General features: G+C 38.5%; 1 protein-coding gene across 1 annotated transcript in view; it reads right to left on the bottom strand.

Moving 5' to 3' along the window:
- STARD9 (StAR related lipid transfer domain containing 9) overlaps positions 1 to 23,090 on the bottom strand; it is a 91,244-nt gene that overhangs the window by 21,877 nt on the left and 46,277 nt on the right. Inside the window, exons 14-23 of the mRNA XM_058025513.1 lie at positions 22,138 to 22,215; positions 21,361 to 21,435; positions 20,682 to 20,861; positions 16,814 to 16,865; positions 15,091 to 15,228; positions 13,562 to 13,644; positions 12,429 to 12,532; positions 10,255 to 10,302; positions 3,029 to 3,219; positions 168 to 648 (exon numbers count right to left, since the gene is read on the bottom strand). Coding sequence (XP_057881496.1) covers positions 168 to 648; positions 3,029 to 3,219; positions 10,255 to 10,302; positions 12,429 to 12,532; positions 13,562 to 13,644; positions 15,091 to 15,228; positions 16,814 to 16,865; positions 20,682 to 20,861; positions 21,361 to 21,435; positions 22,138 to 22,215 — 1,430 coding nt within the window. The remainder of the gene's footprint in view (positions 1 to 167; positions 649 to 3,028; positions 3,220 to 10,254; positions 10,303 to 12,428; positions 12,533 to 13,561; positions 13,645 to 15,090; positions 15,229 to 16,813; positions 16,866 to 20,681; positions 20,862 to 21,360; positions 21,436 to 22,137; positions 22,216 to 23,090) is intronic.

The raw sequence follows: 23,090 nt of genomic DNA on the forward strand, positions 1-23,090 counted from the left end.
AAGGACAAACAGCTCCAGCGTGATGTACAATATAGTGGGCTCACTGATATTGCAGATTTGGGGATTTTCTTCAATACATTGAAAGGCATTCAGGATAGGTGGCCTGAAAATACCTTGAATTTATGTTACTTTTGAAAGTGCAGAGGATTTATCAGATGTCAGCTTACCTGGGTACCTGGGGCAGGTACGAGTCACAGAACAAATGCCTGTGCCTCAAACCCAGCAATTTCTGTCTCTTTTGCAAGTGGTGATCCAAAGAGGACTGCACAGCAATATTATCACTTAGGCCTTGGGATGGTTTCACACACTCTTCACTGAGCCAGCAGCTAGCTTCCAGCTGCTCCAGGTTTTGCTTGGCTTCCAACAGCTTCTGCTTCTTGACTATCCTTTCCAGCCGGAACTTGACCTTCTTCCGCCTTATGTTTCTTTCGGCCTTTTTTAAGGAGTATCTTTGCAAGAGCTCCAGCTGCACCAGTCTCTTCTTGTTCTGCTGCAGCAGGGAAAGGCAGGCGTCCAGCCCAGTGGTGCTCTGCACCTCAGCCTCTGCACACAGCGCTGGCTCTGTTTGCACTGCAAACTCCCTCTGCTGCTGCTGCTGCTGCTGAAGGGCAGCCAGACGTTTATTCTCATTTATAAGCCACTGCTGGTCTGTAAACAAAACAGTGATTGAGAGAAAGTAAAAATCACAGGAAAACCATTACTTTTTACTATTTTCTTTCTTAATTTAATCAGCCTTTAGAGGTCATTTGAGAACAGAATTTCTGTGCATGTAGAGTAGAGACTCAACAAAGTATTTAAAGAAAAATGTACTGTTGCTGTACTTCATTGATGACTAAAAGCCTCTTCATTGGGTTAAGGATTCAGGTAGCAACTGCAGAATATAAGCTTGTAATCATAATATTAAATAATCATTAAATAGTTTGGGCTGGAAAGGTCCTTTAAGATCAACCGGTTAAATGTGCACCAAATAAAACAAATACTGTCATGGCAAAGATGCAGGTGAAGCCAACACAACATTTAGCTATTAAGAAAAACAGTTCAAAAAACACAAGCTCATACCACCAGTCGATGTGTATTTTTCACAGAATTGCCACTCTACTCCACAAAAAGAATTAGATTCTCTGCTTCCATTAATGATCCCTACAGTTCATAAATGCCAAATACGTTCATACAACAAGTGATTAACCAAATTTGATAACAAAATATGGTACCTCTGCTTACACACTAAGTCTTTTCTAATTATTCAGAGCCTGATCTTTGCAGTCAGTGAGGATGCAGTAGAGAACAGAACCAGGCTGATTTGTTTTAAACCCTAGATGCAAGAATACTTTTATTCCATGCAAGGGATGGATGTGCTCAGAGGTTTTTCAGAGCACACCAGCTTCAGTCTGAGCTATGATGAACTGTAACAAAAGAAGACATTATTGAGATCACCGTGACCAGCTTGTATGTGATGGCTTGAACCTGTTCTCTTAGTGAAGAAGATATTTTATGCTGCCATAAAAATATACATATTCAGTGCTCAATGCAAACAAAAAAATAATCTCCATTGCTGAACAAGCAACATAAAAATTTCAGGCCAGGTTCCTTTACAAGTGGAGCACTCTCAAAGAACCCAAGTTTCCCAAAGCACTGCTCTCTTACTAGCAGCAATTTTTCTTGGCTGAGCTTACTTTCAATGTGCAGTCCTTTACTAAATAAGCAATGTTTCATTGCTTATTCAGGGATGTAGGAATTAAGAGGTATTTAAGTTTGATGTGATGAATGAGGGCTTCCTGCAGCTCTGCACAGCTGAGCTGCAAGAGAGGAATTTGGGGGTCTGGAATTTCCCCTAGTTCAAGAGACCATTAGTGCAGAGACATTGTAGGTATCACTTGCTTGATGAATACTGATCTTGTTAAACACACTTCATTAGTGATCCCCACCACAATGAGTCTCCTGTCCTGCTTATATTGGCAGATCTGCAGAAAGCACATGCACAGATGTAGGAATTCTAACTCTATAGTAACTTCATAGATAAAAGGGAAGCATTTTTGTCATTATGTTAGTTAATTTTTCTTAATAACATTTTTAGTTTTGACATACAAAGCTTTTTTTTCTCAGCTTTGTTTCTGGACATGTTCTCTTTAGCATGATTTCAGCAAGCAGAATATTTGGTAGATCAGTCTCCCTGCAAGAGAGCTGCAAGCTTAAGATTCTAATTAATCTCTACTCAAAAACTTGCCTCTGTCAGGAGCTGAGCCACAGAGGGCACAGAAAAGGTGAAGAACTTTGGTGGATTGCCAAGTAAAGAATTGTATTTGGCTGGCAAAAACTACCTGCCTGGCTAAGCTTTGCATGAACACAGTGAAAATAGCAGAACTAGAGGGAGGCAGAGAGCAAGTCTACAGAGCCACAAAATAAAGATATTTTGGGGAAACTCTCTGGATCTTCTGTACTATCTATATATTCTCCTGCTCTATCCCATTAAAACAATTTCATTTTAATCTCTTCATTGTGGCTGGCAAAATTAAAAGTTAGCTGGCTGCATAAGTTTTGGTCTGAGACCTTGTCAAAAATTCACAGAAGTTTTCTTCTTCCAGGCTCAAACAGCAGATTTTGCCAGGTGGGAATGACACCTTTTTACAGGCACCCTTTGCTTATCAAGAAACCTAGATGAAATAGATTAGAAGACAAGCTAGAGAACATCATAACCATGGCTGTAGGCAGGCAGGATTGGGATCAGGCTGAGAGAGGAGGCTCAGGGCCACAGGGGAGTAGCTGGTGCCGTCCCTCCCAGCAGTGCTAATGACCTGCAGTGCTAATTAAACAGTGCTGCTGGAGCACTGTGAAGGAGGCCCTATAGCTCTGTTAATCAAAGCTCAGTAACTGTTCTCAAGGGAAAGGCAATTGGAGGAGAAATCCAGTAATTAGCCATAATAAAAGTTCCACTCATTAAAAAAAGCATCACTAGCACAAAAAATGTTGAGAGGATGAAAGTATGCAGTAATGGAAGGGAGTTGAAGCAGGGGAAGAGGAAAGTACTCACGTTCTTGGATTTGCTGGTTGATGAGTGCTTGGTCATTTTCTAGTTCCTGCTCTGCTTTGATCTGTCCTCTCAGAATCTGCTGCTTTAAATCCTCAACATAGAGCTGCTGTCGTTGGATTTGCTTTCTGTGGAAAGCTTCCTGGTCTCTCAGTTTCTGCTTGTACTCTTCATGCACAGCATCTATTTCTCTGCTGTTAGAAATGTTGTCAGTGAATTTAAACCAGAAACAAATATTATTTGTAATAAAAGCAATCATCTTACTAAAGAAAGACAGACAACATTCAAAACATTGTTTAGTTCAATAAGGGTGCATTATGACAAAAACTCATAGTTGTGTATATGCATGTCACAGCAGGCTGCAACCCTGTATGTGTCAAAAACGCCAGAAAACATGAAAGCTCTAGCAGTGAAGCAGGTAATTCCATTGCCAGAAAGATAACAGCAAAAAGAATTTTTAAAAGTATTTATTCTGCTGTATTCTTCCATAGATGAAACTGGGGAGTGGGTTGTTTTCAAATGATAAAATTTTATTACCACTATATAAGATACTTGTCATCTAAGTGCTTCGAAGTGCTTCACAGAAATGACCAACATTCTTTGTTTTCAGACCAAAAACTCCAACCTAGAAATATTTACAGGCATTGTCAAGATTACATCCACTGTCTCTGGCAGTGCCAACAAAAGACCTTGATCACCCAAATCTCTGTTGGATGCAAGAACTATATGAGGTTACTGCTTCTATATTTGGAGCAGAATTGGGATCAGAAAAGTGAATAGCCTGTGAAAAACTGCTTTATAATCTTCTCTAGGATGTTTGGCTTCTGACTGTGTGCCAAAATTTTACACACACAGAACAACAATCAAAAGCATCTCAGAGGTATTAGAACAAGAACAGAACAACAATCAGAGGTATCTCTTCTTACCATAAGGCATTATAATACTCAAGATATCTTAGCCCTCTGAAAGGAATATGTATTCTGCTTCTCCACATGCTACCATCAAGAAATTATTAACATTCAAGTTAGATTATATCTAAAGGTGGTATATGATCTTTGCCTGCTAAACACTGCATTAGTGTATATATAACCTCAGAAAATTAAACCTTTGAGTCTTGAAATTTTGTTTTAATTACATGTTAATAAGAAATTAAATAATGTATTCATTGTACTTCTAAAGCAATAAAAGACACCAAAATTCTAAAGAGTCCCTAAAGGTTAAAAAACTTCAAAAAATACAGTTTCAAAGGAAATCTTTGGAAATATCCTGTAGTTTGTAAAACCACTACCAATACAAGGTCATCTGTATGAAAAAAGTGTTTAACCTACACAGTATTCCTACACAGGAATAATTTAACATCTCAATTTAGAACTGTAAGCATATGTTCAAAGCAACCATTTCTAGAGCAAAAACTTGACTTTGTGAGATAGCTTAGCAGAGAGAACAGATGAAATAATTGAGCAGTGAAAATCTAGAAATCTCCTGGAGTACCTTTACATGATACATGCACTGCACTTCATAAGAAGTAGTAGGAAGGTCTCAGTACAAAAAAGCTTTAAGATTTTCAGTAATTTATAATATTACTATGAACCTTGCTCCCATGAGAGAAACAGAATTCTGTTTTAATGTTTATGTAAATGTAATGCTTAGAGTAACTGAGAGAGAATATCTTCTGTTCAGTCGTCTGTCATGGTGCAAACAGCACAAACTTTGCTGCTGCCATCTGCTAAGTGGTTTGTGTCTATTTGTCACCCACACAAACAAATTGTGAGAATATCCAGGTCCAAGATCTCTTTGTCCTTGGCTCATCTCCAAAGATGCCAGTACCCTGTAATTTGTAATTTTTTTGCTCTCAGATAAACTTTAATTGATCCCCAGGAAATAGAAGTGGGATGCCTCATTTCCCATTCAGCTGAAGTAGCTTTGAATTGAACCCTCCCTGCAGCACCAAAACGCTCCCATGGCAATTACAAACCTCCAGTGTTCAGGTGTTTGTAACACCACCAGCCACGGGGGCACGAACTCAGAGGCTAAAGAGAGACTGGTTCACTACAGAAGAACCACTTTCCAAACACAGTATTGAATCTGAAGTTTCTTGCTAGGCAAAGCTCCCAAGGTTTCAGTGGTAGCTCTCAGGGAGGCTTGCCCTAAGCACAGCTTTGAGGTTGCCTTCCGTATTTTCTAATGGAGCAACCATGTAACCTGGAGATTCAAGTACTGATCTGGGCCAAAACACTTCTGATTTTGGAGCAGTTACATGAACCTCTGTGCTTTCACATCCTTGGCCTGCGCAAGGTCCTCAGGATGAGGAGTGCCTCTGGATGCTTATGCACCAAAACTAACAGCCTCTCTGCCGAATCTGGTGATGAGGTAGTCTTTAACCTGTTCTGCTAACAGACACATGAAAGCTCTGGTTCCTCTGGTGGTATGAAAGTTGAAAAATGTGAATCTAAATTTGTCACTGGTCTCACATGACCTTGGGCAAGTTGCTTAGTTTGAGACATGTGTGTAAGAAGCAAAGTAGATTCATCCAAGACAATGAATCATCCAAGACAGTGATGGGGATCCATTAGCATTATCAAACATCAGAAAATCAAATATCAGAAGAGCTGATTTCTATTAATTTATCTTTGTTAGCATCATTCTGCATGAATCTAAGGAAATGGAGTAAGTCATTGCCAGCAGGCTGAAAAGAAGCATGATACTAAAACAGTAGTGAAAGAACTTTTGTTCTGCAATTGTTTACTAAAACTAGATAAAATTCCTCTGATAAAATGTCTCTCATTCTTCCTAACCATGACTTTTAGCTCTCAGCCAATCTTCCCATAAAATTGACTTATTAGATTTCAAACTGCTTACAAACTGAAACCCAGAACATTTAAGGAAATGATACAACTCAGAGCTGTGTTTCAATCGAAAGACATAACAATGCCCACAGGGGTGGTTAGGTAACATCAGCTTACAGTTGTGAGAGGGTCACAAGCTTCTCCTGCACTTCCCAACCCTGCTGAAACCACACCCCACCCCCCCATTGTAAAGGAACAGAGAATTAGCAATACAAACAATGCACGTGGCAGAGAGCTGTTTGCTCTCAGCAGCACTAGCATATTCCCTCACGTGTGTAGTAATGGCTTTTTGCTGAACCAACATGAAATTGTGAGATCCTTTCCAGCAGCCCTGTATGTTTGCACTCAGAGCAGAACACGAGGCAGGCCAAACTGATGGCATTAATCACAGCTCCATATTGTGACTACACCCCAGAAAGGCAGAGTCCAGAGGAACAGACATACTCCACTTTAACCCTTGGAAAACCTAACACAGCACAGCAACCACTGCAGCATTCTTTCTGCTTTTGTTCAGGTGATGTAGCTAGTTGGTACAACTCTCCCTCTGTAAGGTTAAAGTCTCTGTAACAAAATACTGTTGTTCCAGGTACATATACAAGTTCTGTTGTTATTTCAGTGTCTCTGCTTCATTTCCTAATTTCTAGTAGTACAAAGCAAAAATCAGGCAGAGAAGTAAAGCCAGGTCTGAATACAGAGACCGAACATTAAACAGCTTTTTATGAAGCTGCTTCTTACAGACAGCTTTCTGGAGTGGAACAAAAAGATAATGAAAATCCATGCAGAGCCACTTACATAATACAAAAATGCAAGAGGATGTTTTCCCTCTGGCTGTGAAATACTGGCTGTGAGAGCAGAATTACTGGCTAGTTTGGGATACAGATCTGTCTCTAACAGAAACTGCTGAAACCAAGAACATGAAGTCAGGATGCTCCCTTTCTATCTTTGAACATGCTATGTCATGTCAGCACACTTCTGGTTTGTGGAAATAACATGATAAACTAAACTAAAAAATGACATGACAATGGCCCAGAAAGAAAATAACAGATTCACACACACTTCATGGCTAAATAATCTAATAAGTAATTCAAAGAACAGTCACAGTTTGTGTCATATAGGTTTGAATGACTAAACTAAACCAAGTATCAATCCAGTTAACATAGGAATTTAGCTAGATTTTGTAATAAGTAGGAGAGATCACTAATTTTTTTTATCTAAAAGATCTTAAATCATATATACTGGTAAATTTAGACATGGAACACTGGAATGCTATGAGATACAGGAAAAAAGCCCAGCATGCTGTTGCTCATGTGCCTGCTTTTCCACACAAGCAATCTGCACTCAGTACAGTTCTAGCAGGAATTAAAATAGCCTCAGGAGAAACATAAGAGAAACAGCTTCATTTCTGTAGGTATCAAGACATACATGAAGTCTTGGTTTCAGAGGATCAGCATACTCTAGCATACAGCATACTAAAAAAAGCAATTCTGCATAGAATTTCATAAAAGCATGCAGATTTCTGGGCGTATCAAATGCAGCAAGAAGTGTCAACAGTTACCCCCTCCTCCAAGTAAACCATTAAAAGCTGCAATTAAAATGACGACAAAAAGACACCCAACCCTAAACTAAAGATAATCACAAATTACTGAGAAAACATAATTATGATACCAATTCTGCTGCGTTGCTTTTCCATCTCATTTTTCTCTCCAAAGTTTGCACGATGCATGCTAAACAAACCCTCTGTTAATCCACATTTTTTTCCAGCCGGTTTTGTTGTCAGCTCTCTGGGATCCTATTGTGCAATTCTCCTCCCCTCTTCCCCAAACACTTCTGCTGCTGATGCAGAGGCTGGCGGCTGCTACAGCATAATGCAGCTTCCAGTAACTATGGCAGCAGTAGCTCTGAATACCTGCTGCAACAAAATCCTAAGGCTCAAATAGAGACACTACAGTGAAAAATAATGACTTGTGGTAAAAGCTGAAATTCTCCATTTTCTCAAAGAAAACATCAGCCAAGTTAGCATCCCCATCTTTTTCACTGCCTAGCGTTCAAGTCCTATTTGCCATTTACAAATTATTTTTCCCGAGGGAAAAGGAGTTAAAAATAAAGCAGAAAAAAAAGATGTTGGCAAGGCATTTTGTGCCCTTGCAAACCCCACACTGGGAGCAGTCACAAGTCAGAGCTACAAGCCTATCCACTAATGCACATCTCCACCACTGCTCCCACCTTCTCCAGCTCCATCCTCCCCCTCCTGCCGTGTCCAATCCGGGGCCCTTCCCAGGGGCTCAGAGCAGCAGCAGCAGCACCAAGCGCAGGCACAGGCTCTACATCTGCTGCTGCCTCACACAGGGGCCAAACCTCTCCCTCCTGTTCCCTAAAGCAAAGGGAAGAGCAACAAAGGAGATACAAAGACCTTGTGCTGTCACCTCCTTCAGCCTCCCGAAGGAATGCCACTCACAGAATTCAACCCAAAATCTGGGGAGTGGTGGGCAGGAGATGGGAGCTAGAAATCAGTCAAAATGGCCAGCAGAGTCAGAAACCTTTAGAAATAAGGGATCTTTGGAAATCCACACACATAGTAATCCCCTTCACAGACGTTACCATCAAATGAGTATAATTTAGATTTCTGATTAACTGATTTGCTTAGAGAACAATCACACTGTTCTGTTTCATATGTGGTTTTTTTAGCTTTTCTATGCAAAACCTCTTTTTCTTTGCCAAAGCCCCCAAAATAACAGTAAAGCAACGACTTATTTAAGGCACCCCTTTAAATATATCTCTAAACCAGATCTCTTTTTGGCCAAGAGTCACCGGCACAAGACACAGCACATTGTCCAATAAAGGCCAATGTTGCCTCTTTAAACTCTAGTTCAGCTAACACAGTTCAGCTAACTTCACATTGTCAGTTATCTATAGAATTAGTTAGCTACCCTGCTAATGCCCTTCACAGAATTCTGCTGTAAATCATAGAGTTGCTGTAACTGACACAGTGCATTTCTCTGTGAAACAGAATATTTGAGGTATCTTTTAAGAGATGAAAAAGTTTTCTTTAACCTTTTTGGGTTTTTTTGGTAGACCATTTTGAAATTCTCAAACGAAAGCTGTTAGTGAGAAGTCAGAATATTTTACAGATGGTAGTTGGACAAGTGAACTATGCCACATTAGAATATGTTTGTTATGCTGTATCGACTTCCTTCTCCCCCTCCCAGTTTACCAATTTTGGCATTTTCAAGGAAAGGAAGTTTAAGCATGTTCCAAGCACCTAAATAATTCAGTGCACTGCTATACCACTGAACTCTAATGGAAAAACTCCTATGGGTTTTTTTCTGAAACCAGCAAGACAATAAAATCAGAGTTTTTATTTGTATGCTGTATGGCATTAAAGCAATGGCAGGAGAAAGATCTTTATTATCTACTTATTTGTGGTGATGCTGTAATATGACTGGTGCCATTCACAAGCCTTCTGTGTTTGTTGGCTGACAGCAAACACCAGAAATTTGCAGTGCTGGGGCTATTATATGCAGGGTGTATGAACAAGCAACCAAATTAGAGTATAATGACTCACAATGCCTGAAGTTTTAATATTTGTGTGCAGTGGTAGAAAATAGTTTTTCCTCTCATTCATCAAAATATTTAATGTACAATTAAAGGTTGAACTTTAATTGTACATTAAATATTGTAATTCATAAAAGGCAGATGAGAAAAATGTCACCATACTGACAGCATGGGAGATAAGACTCCTATCATTAATAATCATTACTGTAATACATATATTGACATGACTGAAATAAAAAATCCAGAAGAAAGCAAAGTACCATCAGGTCCTGATGATAAAGGTTCTTAAACCCATAGAAACTCAACAATTTCTGAATTACTTCTGTTTGCAGCTGCTGTGCTCCTTTGCATGAATGAACCACATTCTATGCCAGGAATTGTTTCTCTTTTTTTACTTTTCCCTAAAGCGATTTTATTCTCACCAGAAGAGAACCCAGTTTATCCAAGCAATTTTCAAAATACTAATGAGTATTCCGAGTACCTACTATTGGCACAAAATCTAATACATTTAGGGTTCATATATGCTGGAAATTGGTGGCAACTTCAGAGTAAGCCTCACTCTATTAATGGTTTTTAAATGCATTCTACACATGCAACAAAGATGCACACCATTTGCACAAGATCTCATGTGAGTAAAGAACATAGCTGCAGAGCCTTGCCTGTAATTCAGCTTCATGTACAGATTCTTGTTCCAATATGATAAAATAGTTTGAATTAAAGCTTAAAGTGTTAGCTTCCATCCCTTCTGGGGGAAATCAGTGTAGCACAGGAGAAAGGCAAAGCTGAAGGTGCAAAAATTTCAGCATGATTTAGACACATTAATAGTCTTACCTTGGTTCAAGAGAACATTTGTTTTCTTCACAGTTTCTACATTTTTGACTGCAAAAATAAAAATAGAAAATCATAAACATTTGGGGAGAAAAGGCAAGAAAACTTCACTGAAGCCTATTGCACACAATGTTACTGTCATTTTCAGTAGAGGAAGATGCAGATTTCTAGCAGCTGAGAGAGCACCAAGAACTTTCAAGTGAGAGTGGGACAGAGAACAAGACACACACACAGCTTTACCTGGTCTTCTGCTTTGCTCTAAGCATCTCTTACTGACAGAGACAAGGCCCTGCATAAGGGTGAACTTCTCTACTGGTGATCAAATACACACTCCCTGTAGCCCACTTAGTCTTGTATTATGGTTTGGTCACACACACCTTTTTGTACTTGACATTTATTCTTATATCAGTCTTAGGCTAGATGTCTCAACAATAACCCACTCCATGAGCAAAACTTCTTGTCTGTACAGAAACAGGCTCACAGGTTACTGCAAGGCAAGGCTGAGTGGATCAATTCAGTTTACCTAATAGGCAAATAACTATTCAAAAGGACAGTAGGACCACTGGATTACTTAAGGTGAAAAACCAGCTATTATAAGACATAGTTTACAGATCAGTCCTATAAGAGATGGACATTGATAAAACCTAAGAAAATCAATACCATAACATTTTTCGTCTTTACTGAAGTAACCATCTGAAATCTATCTAGGTAAGCATGAGGGTAACTTTAAGCAATGTAATATGCTTGTAATATCCTGTTCAAGGGATTGAAAAATTGTTCAACACAAACAAGTCTTATATCTGAACATGGTTGGGAAGAAAAAATCAATCAGAAATGTTCTGCAGTTTTGTCAGGCTAAAAAGGGAAAATCAAGGATAAATTTGTGATAAACTGTTCAAAATGCTTCTGGATTTCTTCAGTTTTTTCTAGATTCATCAAAAAAACTTGTGACAAGAGCTCCACAACTAATGTTTTTAGCAACATAAAGAGCACCTTGTTGTGTACATTTGAAGGTCATTAGACAAACCATTAATTTTGAAATTATTTCTAATTTTTCCTAAGAAAAGAATAGCAATGATGTGTAAAATGTTCTTCAGTAAAGAAACAAAATGAAGTTATGTTTTGTATAGGCAGGTATCACTGCAGCAAGTGAAAAGCAAATGCAGAGATTAGATACCTTAAAGAGAACATATAAAAACACACTATCTAAGGTGGAAAGCAAGCCACTTGTTTAGAAGCATGAAGAATATTTAAAACAGAGATAACATTTTATGCTCATTGCTACAAGATTAAATACTTCCTCTAGAAAGAGATAAAAGATTCCCAGTATGTTACCACACCAAAAACACTCTAGCAAGAAGTAGAACCACCAGCAGATGTGAATGAGAAGATGGCTGTTTCTTGCCTTTAACAGGTTAATTGAATGGGCGAGGCTGAGAGGAGTTAAAAAAGAAAAAGAACACAGTTTTATTTAATTTAGTAATATTCTGTTTTCAATGTTATGAACTGAAACACAGAACATAATTCATTTTCCTGACACATATTAATCACTGTCTTCATCACACCAATTCTTTCCATTTCATGAAACCTCTGCTACAAAAGCATACACTAAACACGGAGTATGAGCAGCTCTTCTACACTTTGAAAGCAGTATTATTTACTGCTCAGTTAAAAAAAACAAGCAAGCAATAGCACTGGCTTTGTGAGATGAAGGGCTCAATGAGGACTTGAACTAAAGGGAATTTATGAACAAACCTTCTGATTTCCTGAACAAATTAGCAGTGAAAGTCAATAGGTAATAATTGCCTTGGCTAAATCATCTCCTGAAAAGGCCATTCTGTGCATTGAAGTAATAATATTGTAAAAATTATAGATTAGCTGTAAAGCAGATGTCCAAGTGAACTGAATTAAGGCTGGCAGTCTCATCTGAGGTACTTTCTTAATTGAGCATCAAGAAATGATTTTGCAGGTTTGTTGCTTGTATACCTTAATGCTCTATATTTGTCGGTGGGCCAATGTATTTTCTCTGACAATTCTTTTTGACTACTTACTTAAAAACATGGTAGGACTTACTCTGTATACAGCTTTCTTTTGTCTGAACCAAGTCCCTTATTTCATACATCATCCCAAAAGAGAAATTGCTTGTTCAGTTGCTTTTTTCTCAGTTTTAAACTTACTTGTAGAGAGAAGAAAGGATATAGTGTGGAGAATTGATGCAACTTCCATCCAAATTGAGCCAGTCCAAAGCTCCATAACTCATAGTGGGTGAGGTTTCACTAATCTACAGAAAGCACACCACATAGGACAGGAATTAAAAAAAAAAAAAATCACAGCAACCCAGGAAGTTCCAAGGCATCATTAGTACTGTCATTGTTACCTATTGTATGCAAGGCTGCATAGTACCTCCCATGTGAGTTTATAATCTCACACTTCTGCTTAGTCTTTGATAATTAGCAAAATTGCTAAGTGTTTGTTACTGAGTACATCTCTTTTTGCAGCTCTATTTGAATGTGCAGCATGTTGCATTCATCAAGGAATTAAGAATGAAAACAAACAGAAGTTAAGCTCCTTATCTCGGAGTGAGTACAGAACGACTGGGGAGTGGCAAGTAGAAAATATTAATAAATGAAAATCCATTTTAAAAGGTAGACTCTTGCCAATAGCAGTTGATGATATGGTTAATTCCTAAATGAGAAAACTTATATTTTTTAAGTTAGGGTTTTGGTTACATTTGTCAGTCATTTTAAGAATTACCTCATTTCTTAAACATTATTGAACTAGCAAACCAAATAATAACTTACAGCAATTTTTTTCCTGAGCTTAACATACCAAGAAATATTTTGTCTATTTCTGATGTATGTAACAATTAACTGCTTCCAGAGTCAACAACACTTAAACACTTAATCCCATAAATTTTCCATTTCTTCTAGTATATTTCATTCAAGACAGTGAAATGACAAAAAAGGAAGATAACTCAGAAAATTTTCAAATGTGGAAAGATTCTTAACTGGTCTTTTCACTGCAGCATTCTGCCTTTTTGTTTCAATCCTACTGTAGTCATGACTAGAAATAGGAAACACTAAATTATTCAAGGGATCAGCATCATCTTTTGCTAAGCACATCTGAAGGAAGTGCTGGTGTCCTCCCACAAGAGGTTTAGTGTCATTACAGGCCATTAGATGGAGGAAATGAAGCAAGTGAATATGATGATGAGATGAAATATAATCTTTATCAGGCTGGCTTTTAAGAAGAAAAAAAATAGGAAAAAAAGAGGAAAAATATAGTAGAGAAAAACAGTTTTAGAACTTACTGATCTTCTTAGTCTTAAGATAGCAGCTTCTGCTGGGTGATTGAATCTAAACTTATGAGATTTGCCAAGGACAACAAGGGCCCCTGTGAAAACAACATAATTAGACATTTACAGAGACATAATTCATCAAACTACTATAGAATAGTAGGTTTAAAAAAATCTGACCAACTGCTTTCTGTAAATCACAGAACAGAGAACTATTTTTAAAATTTGTCACTATGGAATGGCAGAGTTATCAATCTGTAATGACAGCACTCAAGCAAACTAATCTTGGAGATCTCTGCAGAGTAAACATAACTGTAAATTCCCCTTTCATATTAAAAGCCAGCATGTCTTCATGCCAAACCCATAACCAACCCACTGCTGAAAACTTGTTTTTACACTGTATCTTTAAGACTCCTTACACAATACCTTTGAGAACATTGCAAGTTCCCAGGAGCCGGACTGTTACTTTAAGAAACCTGAAAGTGTGGAAGCCTGATCCATTTAATATGAATTCATTCATCATAGCCTATGACTTAGTGGCTACCAGCTTCCACCTCAATACACAGTGAAAAAGCTGAAGGTTGTTTCAACCATATTATATAATTGCCAAAAAACCCTTTCAGTGGCCAGCTGGCTTACAGTCAGTCTCCACTATTTTCCACAATAAAGTCTCTGACTACACATGGCTTCCCTTTTCAGAAACCAACAAACTACTGTTGCCAAAAGGAGACAGAATATTGTCACCAATGTTTTAATTTTACTTCTGTGGGGTCCCTAATTTATTTAGCCACGCATCAAAACTTGTGGAGCTGGCAGCAGACTGAGAGACATCTTTCTTTGATCCGTAAATTGTAGATCTAAACTGTCGGTTTCTCAGCTGTTTAGGTGGCCTGGAAAGGCCCAGGGATGGCCTTGGACAGCCGGCGCTTCAAAGGACGAGGAGAGACTTCTGATCTTTTCTCGGTCTCGGTGTTTATTAATTGTTTATCTAAAAGATTTTCTTTCAGCCCGACAGAGGTCTGCACAGCAAGCCAGCCATGAGCACACTGAGAGCCCCCGGGGCAGTCACCTATCTTTATACTCGAAGTTACGTGTACAATATTTATAATTTTTCCCCAATACCTTTTACCCTTATTAACCGGTGCACTTTTAGTAATAACCAATCCCAAAGTGCCAACATCACCACAGAAGATGGAGGCCAAGAAGAAGAAGAAGGACAGGACACGCCCCAATTCCTCCATCTTACTTCTTTAGACCCCCCTGTACAGAAATCCTAAACCCTGTGTTCTACACTCTAATTAACTTATCCCTTCACCATTCACCCCAGTGAAATCCCCCCATCCTCATACAGGTGTCGTCTCCTGTATAGGATCAAAGTCCAGCCACCAGACACTTCTGGCAACATTCCAGGACTCCCGAGCCCCCCAAGGGTGGTCTCAGCCACTCTGCACCTCCATCCTGAGGTGCTGAGATCCCACACTAAACTGCAGGGATGAGGTGACCATAGTGCAGGGTTCATTTTCCCCAGGAAGAGCAAACCTTGCCTTGTGACAGACGGCAGGACCCGGCCACCTCGCAGCCGTTGACGGAGCAGCGCGCGCCGGGGCCCGGCTGCAGCGTCACGATGCCGCCCTGGTTCTCTATCAAACAGTGATTCCTTTCAATCCACTGCCCCTGCAAAACTGCAACACAGACACCATCTCACCTGGGGAAGGGCTTGGGGTGGCCCTGCTGTCCTCAGACCACCACAAACTGTTTGACACTTGTTGTATACATATTGTTGTATATCACATTTCCAGAGTCTCATACCTTCTGGGTGGTTTTCTCACAGCAGATCTTCACAGCAGTGGTGTTGTTGACTGCCATACATATATTTACAATACATATATTTACTCAGGCCCCTACACATATGTTTACTCAGGCCCCTACATTTCCCCCTTTTCTTTTAACAATTATACAATTACAATACACATTTTTGTCCCAGCTCTCAGGCTGCCACAGCTCTCAGCTGTCTTGAATACATACAAATCCCTAGATGTTCCCAGGCTCTTTTCCTCAAAGGCCATAGTCTTACAGCTCTCTGAAAAGCCATAGTCTTACAGCTCTCTGCTGTTACAGCTCCTTGATTCAAAGGCCACACTATATTCTAGAGTCCCAGCTCTCAGGCTGCCACAGCTCTCAGCTGTCTTTTCTTCTATAGTCCCAGCTCTCCGGCTGCCACAGCTCTCGGCTGTCCGGAGGATTCCATACCTTCTTTCAATGCTTAGCTGCATGTTCTTTATCACGTCGGGGTCACCAGATGTTGTATACATATTGTTGTATATCATATTTCCAGAGTCTCATACCTTCTGGGTGGTTTTCTCACAGCAGATCTACACAGCAGTGGTGTTGTTGACTGCCATACATATATTTACAATACATATATTTACTCAGGCCCCTACAGACACTGTGCATGCTCCACACCCCAGACAAACATACCGTGTGCAGGACAAGGAGATTAAATACTGCTAGTAAATACCTAATCACAGAAAAAACTTACTAGTGAAACTCACTATTGAAACTAGCGAGATTGTTTCTTGATTTCTGGTACTGGAAAACTACATATCACTTTCTGGTCTGTGAGCTGATGTGCAAATTCGTCTGTTATGTTGAATTTTCTTAATGCCATTATGGCATTTGTTGCTTATAATTTACTAATCTTTTGGCAGAAAATAATCAAACGTAACCAAGCTTAGCAGAACTTAACCGAAGCTGGGAACCCGCAAATTTTCCAATTTCAGTAGAAAGTTTCGGTTCTCTATCTCAGTATCTATCTCCTGAAATTGACTGAGAAAATTAAAAGAAGAAATTAAATTAAGTAAGATATATTCTAAATAATTTGCACTTTATCTAAACTATTCTGTGCAAGTAGAGTTGAAAAGCATTTTCAATGTCTCATGATCACTTGTGCCCCTAGTTTAGGACAGAACATCTGAGAATTTGGATGTAAGATGTAGATAATTTTAAACTCTAGTGTAGCATTTCACAAGTGGGAAGAAAATTCTGAAGAGATCTCCATTTGGTCAAATCCAGTGACTTTTTGGCCTCTTAAACAAAAAATAATCACATATTTTAGCAAACATCAATAATTAGTCTCTTCTGCTTAACTTCTTCAATAAAGAAAGCTGACGAGAAGAAACACTACCTTAGCTGTTACACGTGACAGATGTACACCTCTTGGTCTGACCTGAGCATATGACAAAGTAAATTGCAATATCATTCTCTTACCAATGTCTTGATCTTGGTCTGAGTCACTTCTTCCAATTTTGGTTGTTCCTTCCTAAAAGAAGAAAAGAACTAATTTAAAAGTTGGTTACAGGTAAAAAATACTATATATACTACTTTAAAAAAGCTTTGGTGCATCATTTTAGCAAACACTTAAATTGCCTCTGAATGACTGCACTGTTAGAACTGAATGCTGTGTACTGGTAATATTTCAGCCCACTGTCCCCCTTAGCATTGCAATTACTCTTCATCCTGCAGCTATGTCAGCTTCTATGACTCCAGCAGATAAAGTAACCCTCAGTGGATGAGGTTTGGACTGTGCTTGAGACAAGTATTTTGGATATGAATATGTATCCTGATCCTTTGCACTTTCACAGTGAGACTTGGTGTTTACAGATATGAGATCATTATTTTAATAAATATCCATGCAGAAAGAAAGAAGTTGCAAAAGGATGATTCAATTAACCAGGCTTTTCAAATTTAAAAGTAACAGAATGCCTAATTTGTAAGGGCACTTTGTCATAGATTATGAACTCTCCAATCTAACTACTAAAGAAGAACTTTTTTCTAAAATTTAAATCACATTTATGAATTCCTGGTGCTCATGGTATATGGGAAAATTTCCAAACCTGAAGATTCAGTAACTTCAAAAAAAGAACTGCCTAGAAACCAAAGCCTCCAGAACAAGAAGATTTGAACTATATTATGGGTCAGGGATAGAAGCGAGACAGTAGATTTATGGTTGCCTGCAAATACCAATAAAAAAGAGTTTGAACAATAACACAAGGGAAAAAAATGCCAAAAAAGGCAAATAATTAAATTAATTTACCATCAGTCAATTAGTTTCCATTACCAGTTCTATGTTTTTCCTTAGGATAATTTCCCAATTTTAAAGAGACACTGTATTTGGTTATGGTAAAGTGATTGGTAAATGCACTCTAAAATTACTTTGATGGCAAGCCTTTCAGTTTTATTAAAATTAATTATGGACAGTAAGCAACGTGATTTTGTATTCAAATTAGAACAAATTAAATATATTCTCTGCTCCAAGTGTATAGTAAAGCTTGAATTCAAAGATCAAGCACGAAGTAGTAATTGGAAGCCTGAACACTGGGAAAACAGAAGCTGTGCACTACTTCAAGGTGCCCCAGTCCTGGGTAATTATGGGTAAATCACAGTGGGTTTGTGCACTGGGCAGAAAGGGAATGGTTACCACAAAGCTCCTCACAGAGCTCAGCTGTCTGAACCAACCAACAGACCCCCAGGCATGAGCCCTGCTGAGACTTCATGTGCTGGAGAGGCTGAAGGCTGGGCTGTGCCTCTGCTCTGAAGCAATTACCAAGTTACAGGTGAGCTTAATGATCAGCAGACTCAAAATATCCACCTGGGTTGGCTGTAACTCCTAGAAAACTTGTGGTCCACATGGCCTTTGACTCATGTCACTCAATCAAGTGAATTAGCAACATGTATTTTATACAGAGAGAAGTAAACCAACTCCTAAAAGTTCTCTTTATCAATTATCTTCTTCACTGTCAATTATGTTCTTCTTTGGCAATGAAATAATTTTTGTAATTCCAAAAGAAACTTTTTCCAAGTTGCTGAACTAACTCTCTCTGGTAATTCAATTTAATTAAGAAAAGTGTATTACAGCAGTGTTGGCTCAGGAAATTCACAACAGTATCCCAGTCAGTGGGGTGATTCTGGGTAAGTTTAAGTCCAACTAAAAATTACAGGTGAGACCAAGGGTACAGATATGATACAAGCAAACCAACTCAACTTGAGAAAACAAAGAAATAACCATATCCCAGGACCATGCTGATTTAATTTTTTGAATGCTATTATTGAGCTAATAATTGTAATATTTACACTCTTTCTTAATACTGAGTATTCCACCTGAAAAGGGGAAAGGTGTTTCAGATGAAACAACTGCACAACCTGACCTGAGCACACCATAATGCATCTTCACACCCCTAGAAGTGTTTTTACATTGTTACCTCTTCTGCCTGTTTCTCATCACTAGGGTTAGAATTCCTAAGGTACATTACAGAACTATAAAAAGTAAGATTGCTTTGCCCCATCACTTCTGGAACACTCCAACTTTCAGAAAAGGTTATGAAGTACATCTTTTACTGAAACAATAAACAAACTGCATATTTTTAGGCTATGCAAAAAAGGTCAGCTAAATCACAGGAAAACATACATCCTTTATTAATGGAAGCCAGAAATTAGGCATAGGCACAGCATCAGTTAGTGCAATTAATGCTATGAAATATCAGGGGAGTAAAAGAGTAACACAATATTTATTTTGCATGATCTGGAAAATGCTGCTGTGACCCCTCTCTAGAAGTACAATGTAAAGAGTTTGTTATATGGTGAAGCCTTAGTTTGTAAGGAACCACTAACATTTTACCTTCTTGCTGTTCAGATGAAGGTAACAGACACCAGAGACTAAAAGGTGTAAAGCACAAAGAAAAGAAAAGGCAGCATCTAGAAGCAAAGAAAGAAGGGACAAAGATATGTTAGTGTGACAGAGTCATGAATGACTTCAGAAGGTGATCCTTCAAACCATGTTATGCCATTAAAATGAATGTATTTAAATTAGGTGTTATCAAAATTAGTGTGGGAAAGTATTTCCTCTTTCCCCAATGGCACATAATAGGAAAAATATTTAAGTAGTAGCAGTTGCTTTCAATAAATATTTATTGCTAATGTAGGGTTGAGTAGTTGAAGTTGCATGTTGATCAGCAGTGGACAAAAATACTTGGTCCCTAATAATTACCTAGTGCAATTTCTTTGTGTTGGCATGAGAAAAATTAGTTAAGTTTCTCTTTCAACATGATAGAAGAACAACAAGATTTCTGTTTTAACTATTTGCTATCATTTATAAGAGGAATAAAAAAGTCCTGTGTCCTTAAATTGTTAATTACCACAAAATCTAGATAAAGATTTTTTTATTAGTAGACAGATACATGATTTTAAACTGTATTTTACATATGTTTTGGCAATGAGTGCGTGCCTGTAGAAGTACTCATCCAACATGCCTTTCACATTAAGCAGCATCATTAATTAATTATTATTTTTTAAAATTAATATTTCATTAATTTCCATTCATTTAAACAACATTAAAATGCTGAAGTCTGGCCTAGCACTGGCCGTATCAAAAACCAAAAAATCCCTAAAACCATCAGAGCCAGCCATGCATCTCTTATGCCATAATGTTCAGTGACATACATACAATGTTATAAAAGTATCTTAGCAAAAAACTTGCCTTAAATTAGCAGCTACAGAACACAACAGTATCTATGAGGCCAGGATTTCTACATGATCTTCAAAAATAGCCACTCCAGCAGTATCACAAGTAATTAACCTTCATGCTACATGTCTGGTATCTACCTGGCAGATCACTCATAGGGTTAAAAGCAACATATAGTCATTGCCAAAGTGAGCTTTTGTTTCTTAAACCTTACTTTTATCTATACATATACAAATATTCCAGTCTTAAGTGTACAAATGCATAATAAAATTTGGACCAGTGTGTCTGGAATACTTTAAGCATCATCCTTTATGTTTCCACATATACAGAGACATAACTGCCCTCATGCTTTGTGGACTAATTTAAATATTTTGCTTTGCTTGTGATATAATTCAGATACTTTGCACATGCATTCATAAGGGGTCAAATTATATTCATATATGAATTCTTCTCCATTTCCAATTATTTTCTGCTTTTCTCCTCCATTATGTCTTGTGATCTGCAACCTTCATATTTTGATAGCTGTTGTTGTAATGTCACCCACACCACTCTCCATTTCCAAAGAAAACAAATATTTTCAAATTAAAGGACAAAATAAGACAAGTGACCATATCTCACCCTGAGATGGTATAGCACCACTCCTGTGCTGAGGATATCATCATCCATGGCCATTAGATGAGGTAAATTAGAATCTATTGTTACTCCAGCTTTCTCTTTGTTGATGTCCACACTGTATTCCTCCATGATGGCTTTTCTGTCTGTCCACTTACTTGTCCAGTCTTTGGTCAATTGCTCAATCTTAAAGAACAGAAGAGAGAACTGTTTCATTACTAAGCAGGCTAATTTTTCTTTTTGATTATGCTAACAAATTATTTTGCCTGTCTTTGGGCAAAACCTAAAGTCTGCAAAACCCTTCCAGGTTAGCAGTGATCAAATCCTCTCAGTAATTTTGGTAAGTGTACAATAATTTCATTTGACTAAATTGGAATTTATGTTAGAAGGGAGAGACTGTGTATAATGGATTGCTGTGACATATTGAGACAGCTTTCAAACAAGATTGTGTGGGCTTAGTGATGCACAATGGACTGTGTCCCATTAAGGACATGAGACTTTTGTCACAAACTGGTGGAGCACACTCAATATGAATGAAGGACAGCAGTTTCCTGCCTCTGCAGAGCAAAAAGGAAAGGATTAAGACAAAACAGTTTTCACTGTAGTTTCACAACTACAGCAAGGCTATCCCCCATGCCTAGAGAGAGAGGTAGTTACAGCACCAAGTAAATGAAATCATACACACCTTCAATTCATTCTGAAGGACCAGCTCTGTCAGATTGCCATCCTTGTCATCACTCCAAGAGGGACTGGAATTTCTCTGTACAAACAACAGCCACCAAGATCTGCAGGTTAGTTTTCTTATGCTCAGCTGGCAGGCATGTTCTTTCACTCTCCAGCATTTCAAGGAGATGAAGTCAAGAGAAGGAAAGACAAAACACATGCATCTAGCCTACATCTCCCTAGCTATTGCATGCAATTTTTGGGTGTAAAGAACTGGTAGAAAAGCAATAACTGACAGATAGTTCTGTGTAAATACATTCTGAAGTGTAAGTTCTGTCTCTCCCAGCAAAACATCCTCTCCATGGCTTGGAAAACCAAATCAGTATTATTATTCCAACAGGGAAAAACACCAGGGATGTCAGCTGTATTGTGAGGGCTCCCAGATGTTCACAACTCCTTTGTGAGGAGACAGCATGCAGGAAGTGTTAAACATCAATTAAACTCTTGAAGCTTCCATACCCTTAAAAATAAAATATCCTATTTTATGGTATTTCTGGACAGGTAAACAATCCAACTCTATGAAAGACAGGCAAGGAAATCCTTTTGAATCATTACATGACTACTTATAATTCAGGTTCATCAGTACAGTGACAGAAAGAGGAGAAATTACAGAAAAGCAGTTAACCTTATAATAATTACAAAATCACCCAGAGAACAGTTTGGAAAGATAAACAGGTGAGATGAAAGTAAACTACCTAAAGTAACACAAAAGTTCCAGTAGAGAAATGTTGCTACATACCAGTTCAAAGCTCATCAGCATAGTTTTCAACCTATCAATTTCTTCTCTCAGTTCTCTGATCAGTTTCACATTTGCATCCTGAAACATTGAGACACAGACTGTTGGAAAAATCAGTCTTAAACTGTAGTATAAGAAGTCAATGTGGAGATTTTCCAACAGCCAGGAAGAGAGAGAAAAGGCAAACTCACAGCAGTAGCCCTTGCTTCACTCTGCCAGACCCTTGAATGCACTGCCTAAGGACAGCTGGTTCTCATCTTTGACCTATTCTCTTTCACCATAAACATTTTTCCATCTCTCTTCTGAACACAGACCTAGCATAGCATTTGTTCCCATCATGACCAGAGGGATACATCACTGCTTTTAAGGATTTACCTTCAAAATAGCTACATTACATCAGAAAGATGCTGTAACTTAAAGCTGGTATATAAAATCCGATTGGAGGAGACAAAGCCAGAGTGTCATCCAGGAGGGTATTAAAAGCCTTTACATACACACATAAAGATACATACATAAAGCTGATACATAAAGAATTTCCTGTCTGCTTGCTGTCAGGCATTTATCTCACTTTCAGAGATTCAGAGATTCAGTGTTTCTGTACTGGCAGCTTGTGGAAAACAGCTTTTACAGACATTTCAGACAAACTCTTGAGTGAAGAATCAGCTTTCTCTGGGCTGCCAGGTCAATTTGCAGTGAGGGGAAGAAGACTGAAGGGCTGGGGTCAAGGGTCTACCATGGGCTGTGCAGGAGAGTGATGGGTACACAAGCTGGGAGGCTGAGAGGCTGTGTGTGACTTACCCAGGAGTGTTTATGTGACTTTAGCCTGTCACAGAGCTGAGAAATGCTGCTGCTGGCAAAACCAAGCACACAATTGCTGCTACTATTGATGTCTGAAAACAGCTTAAAGGCACTGCTAATCAAAATGCAAATTAAATTTGGGAAACCTAGGATTAGAA

This window comes from Melospiza georgiana, chromosome 6, assembly GCF_028018845.1.
Source record: "Melospiza georgiana isolate bMelGeo1 chromosome 6, bMelGeo1.pri, whole genome shotgun sequence".
Lineage (NCBI taxonomy): Eukaryota > Metazoa > Chordata > Aves > Passeriformes > Passerellidae > Melospiza > Melospiza georgiana.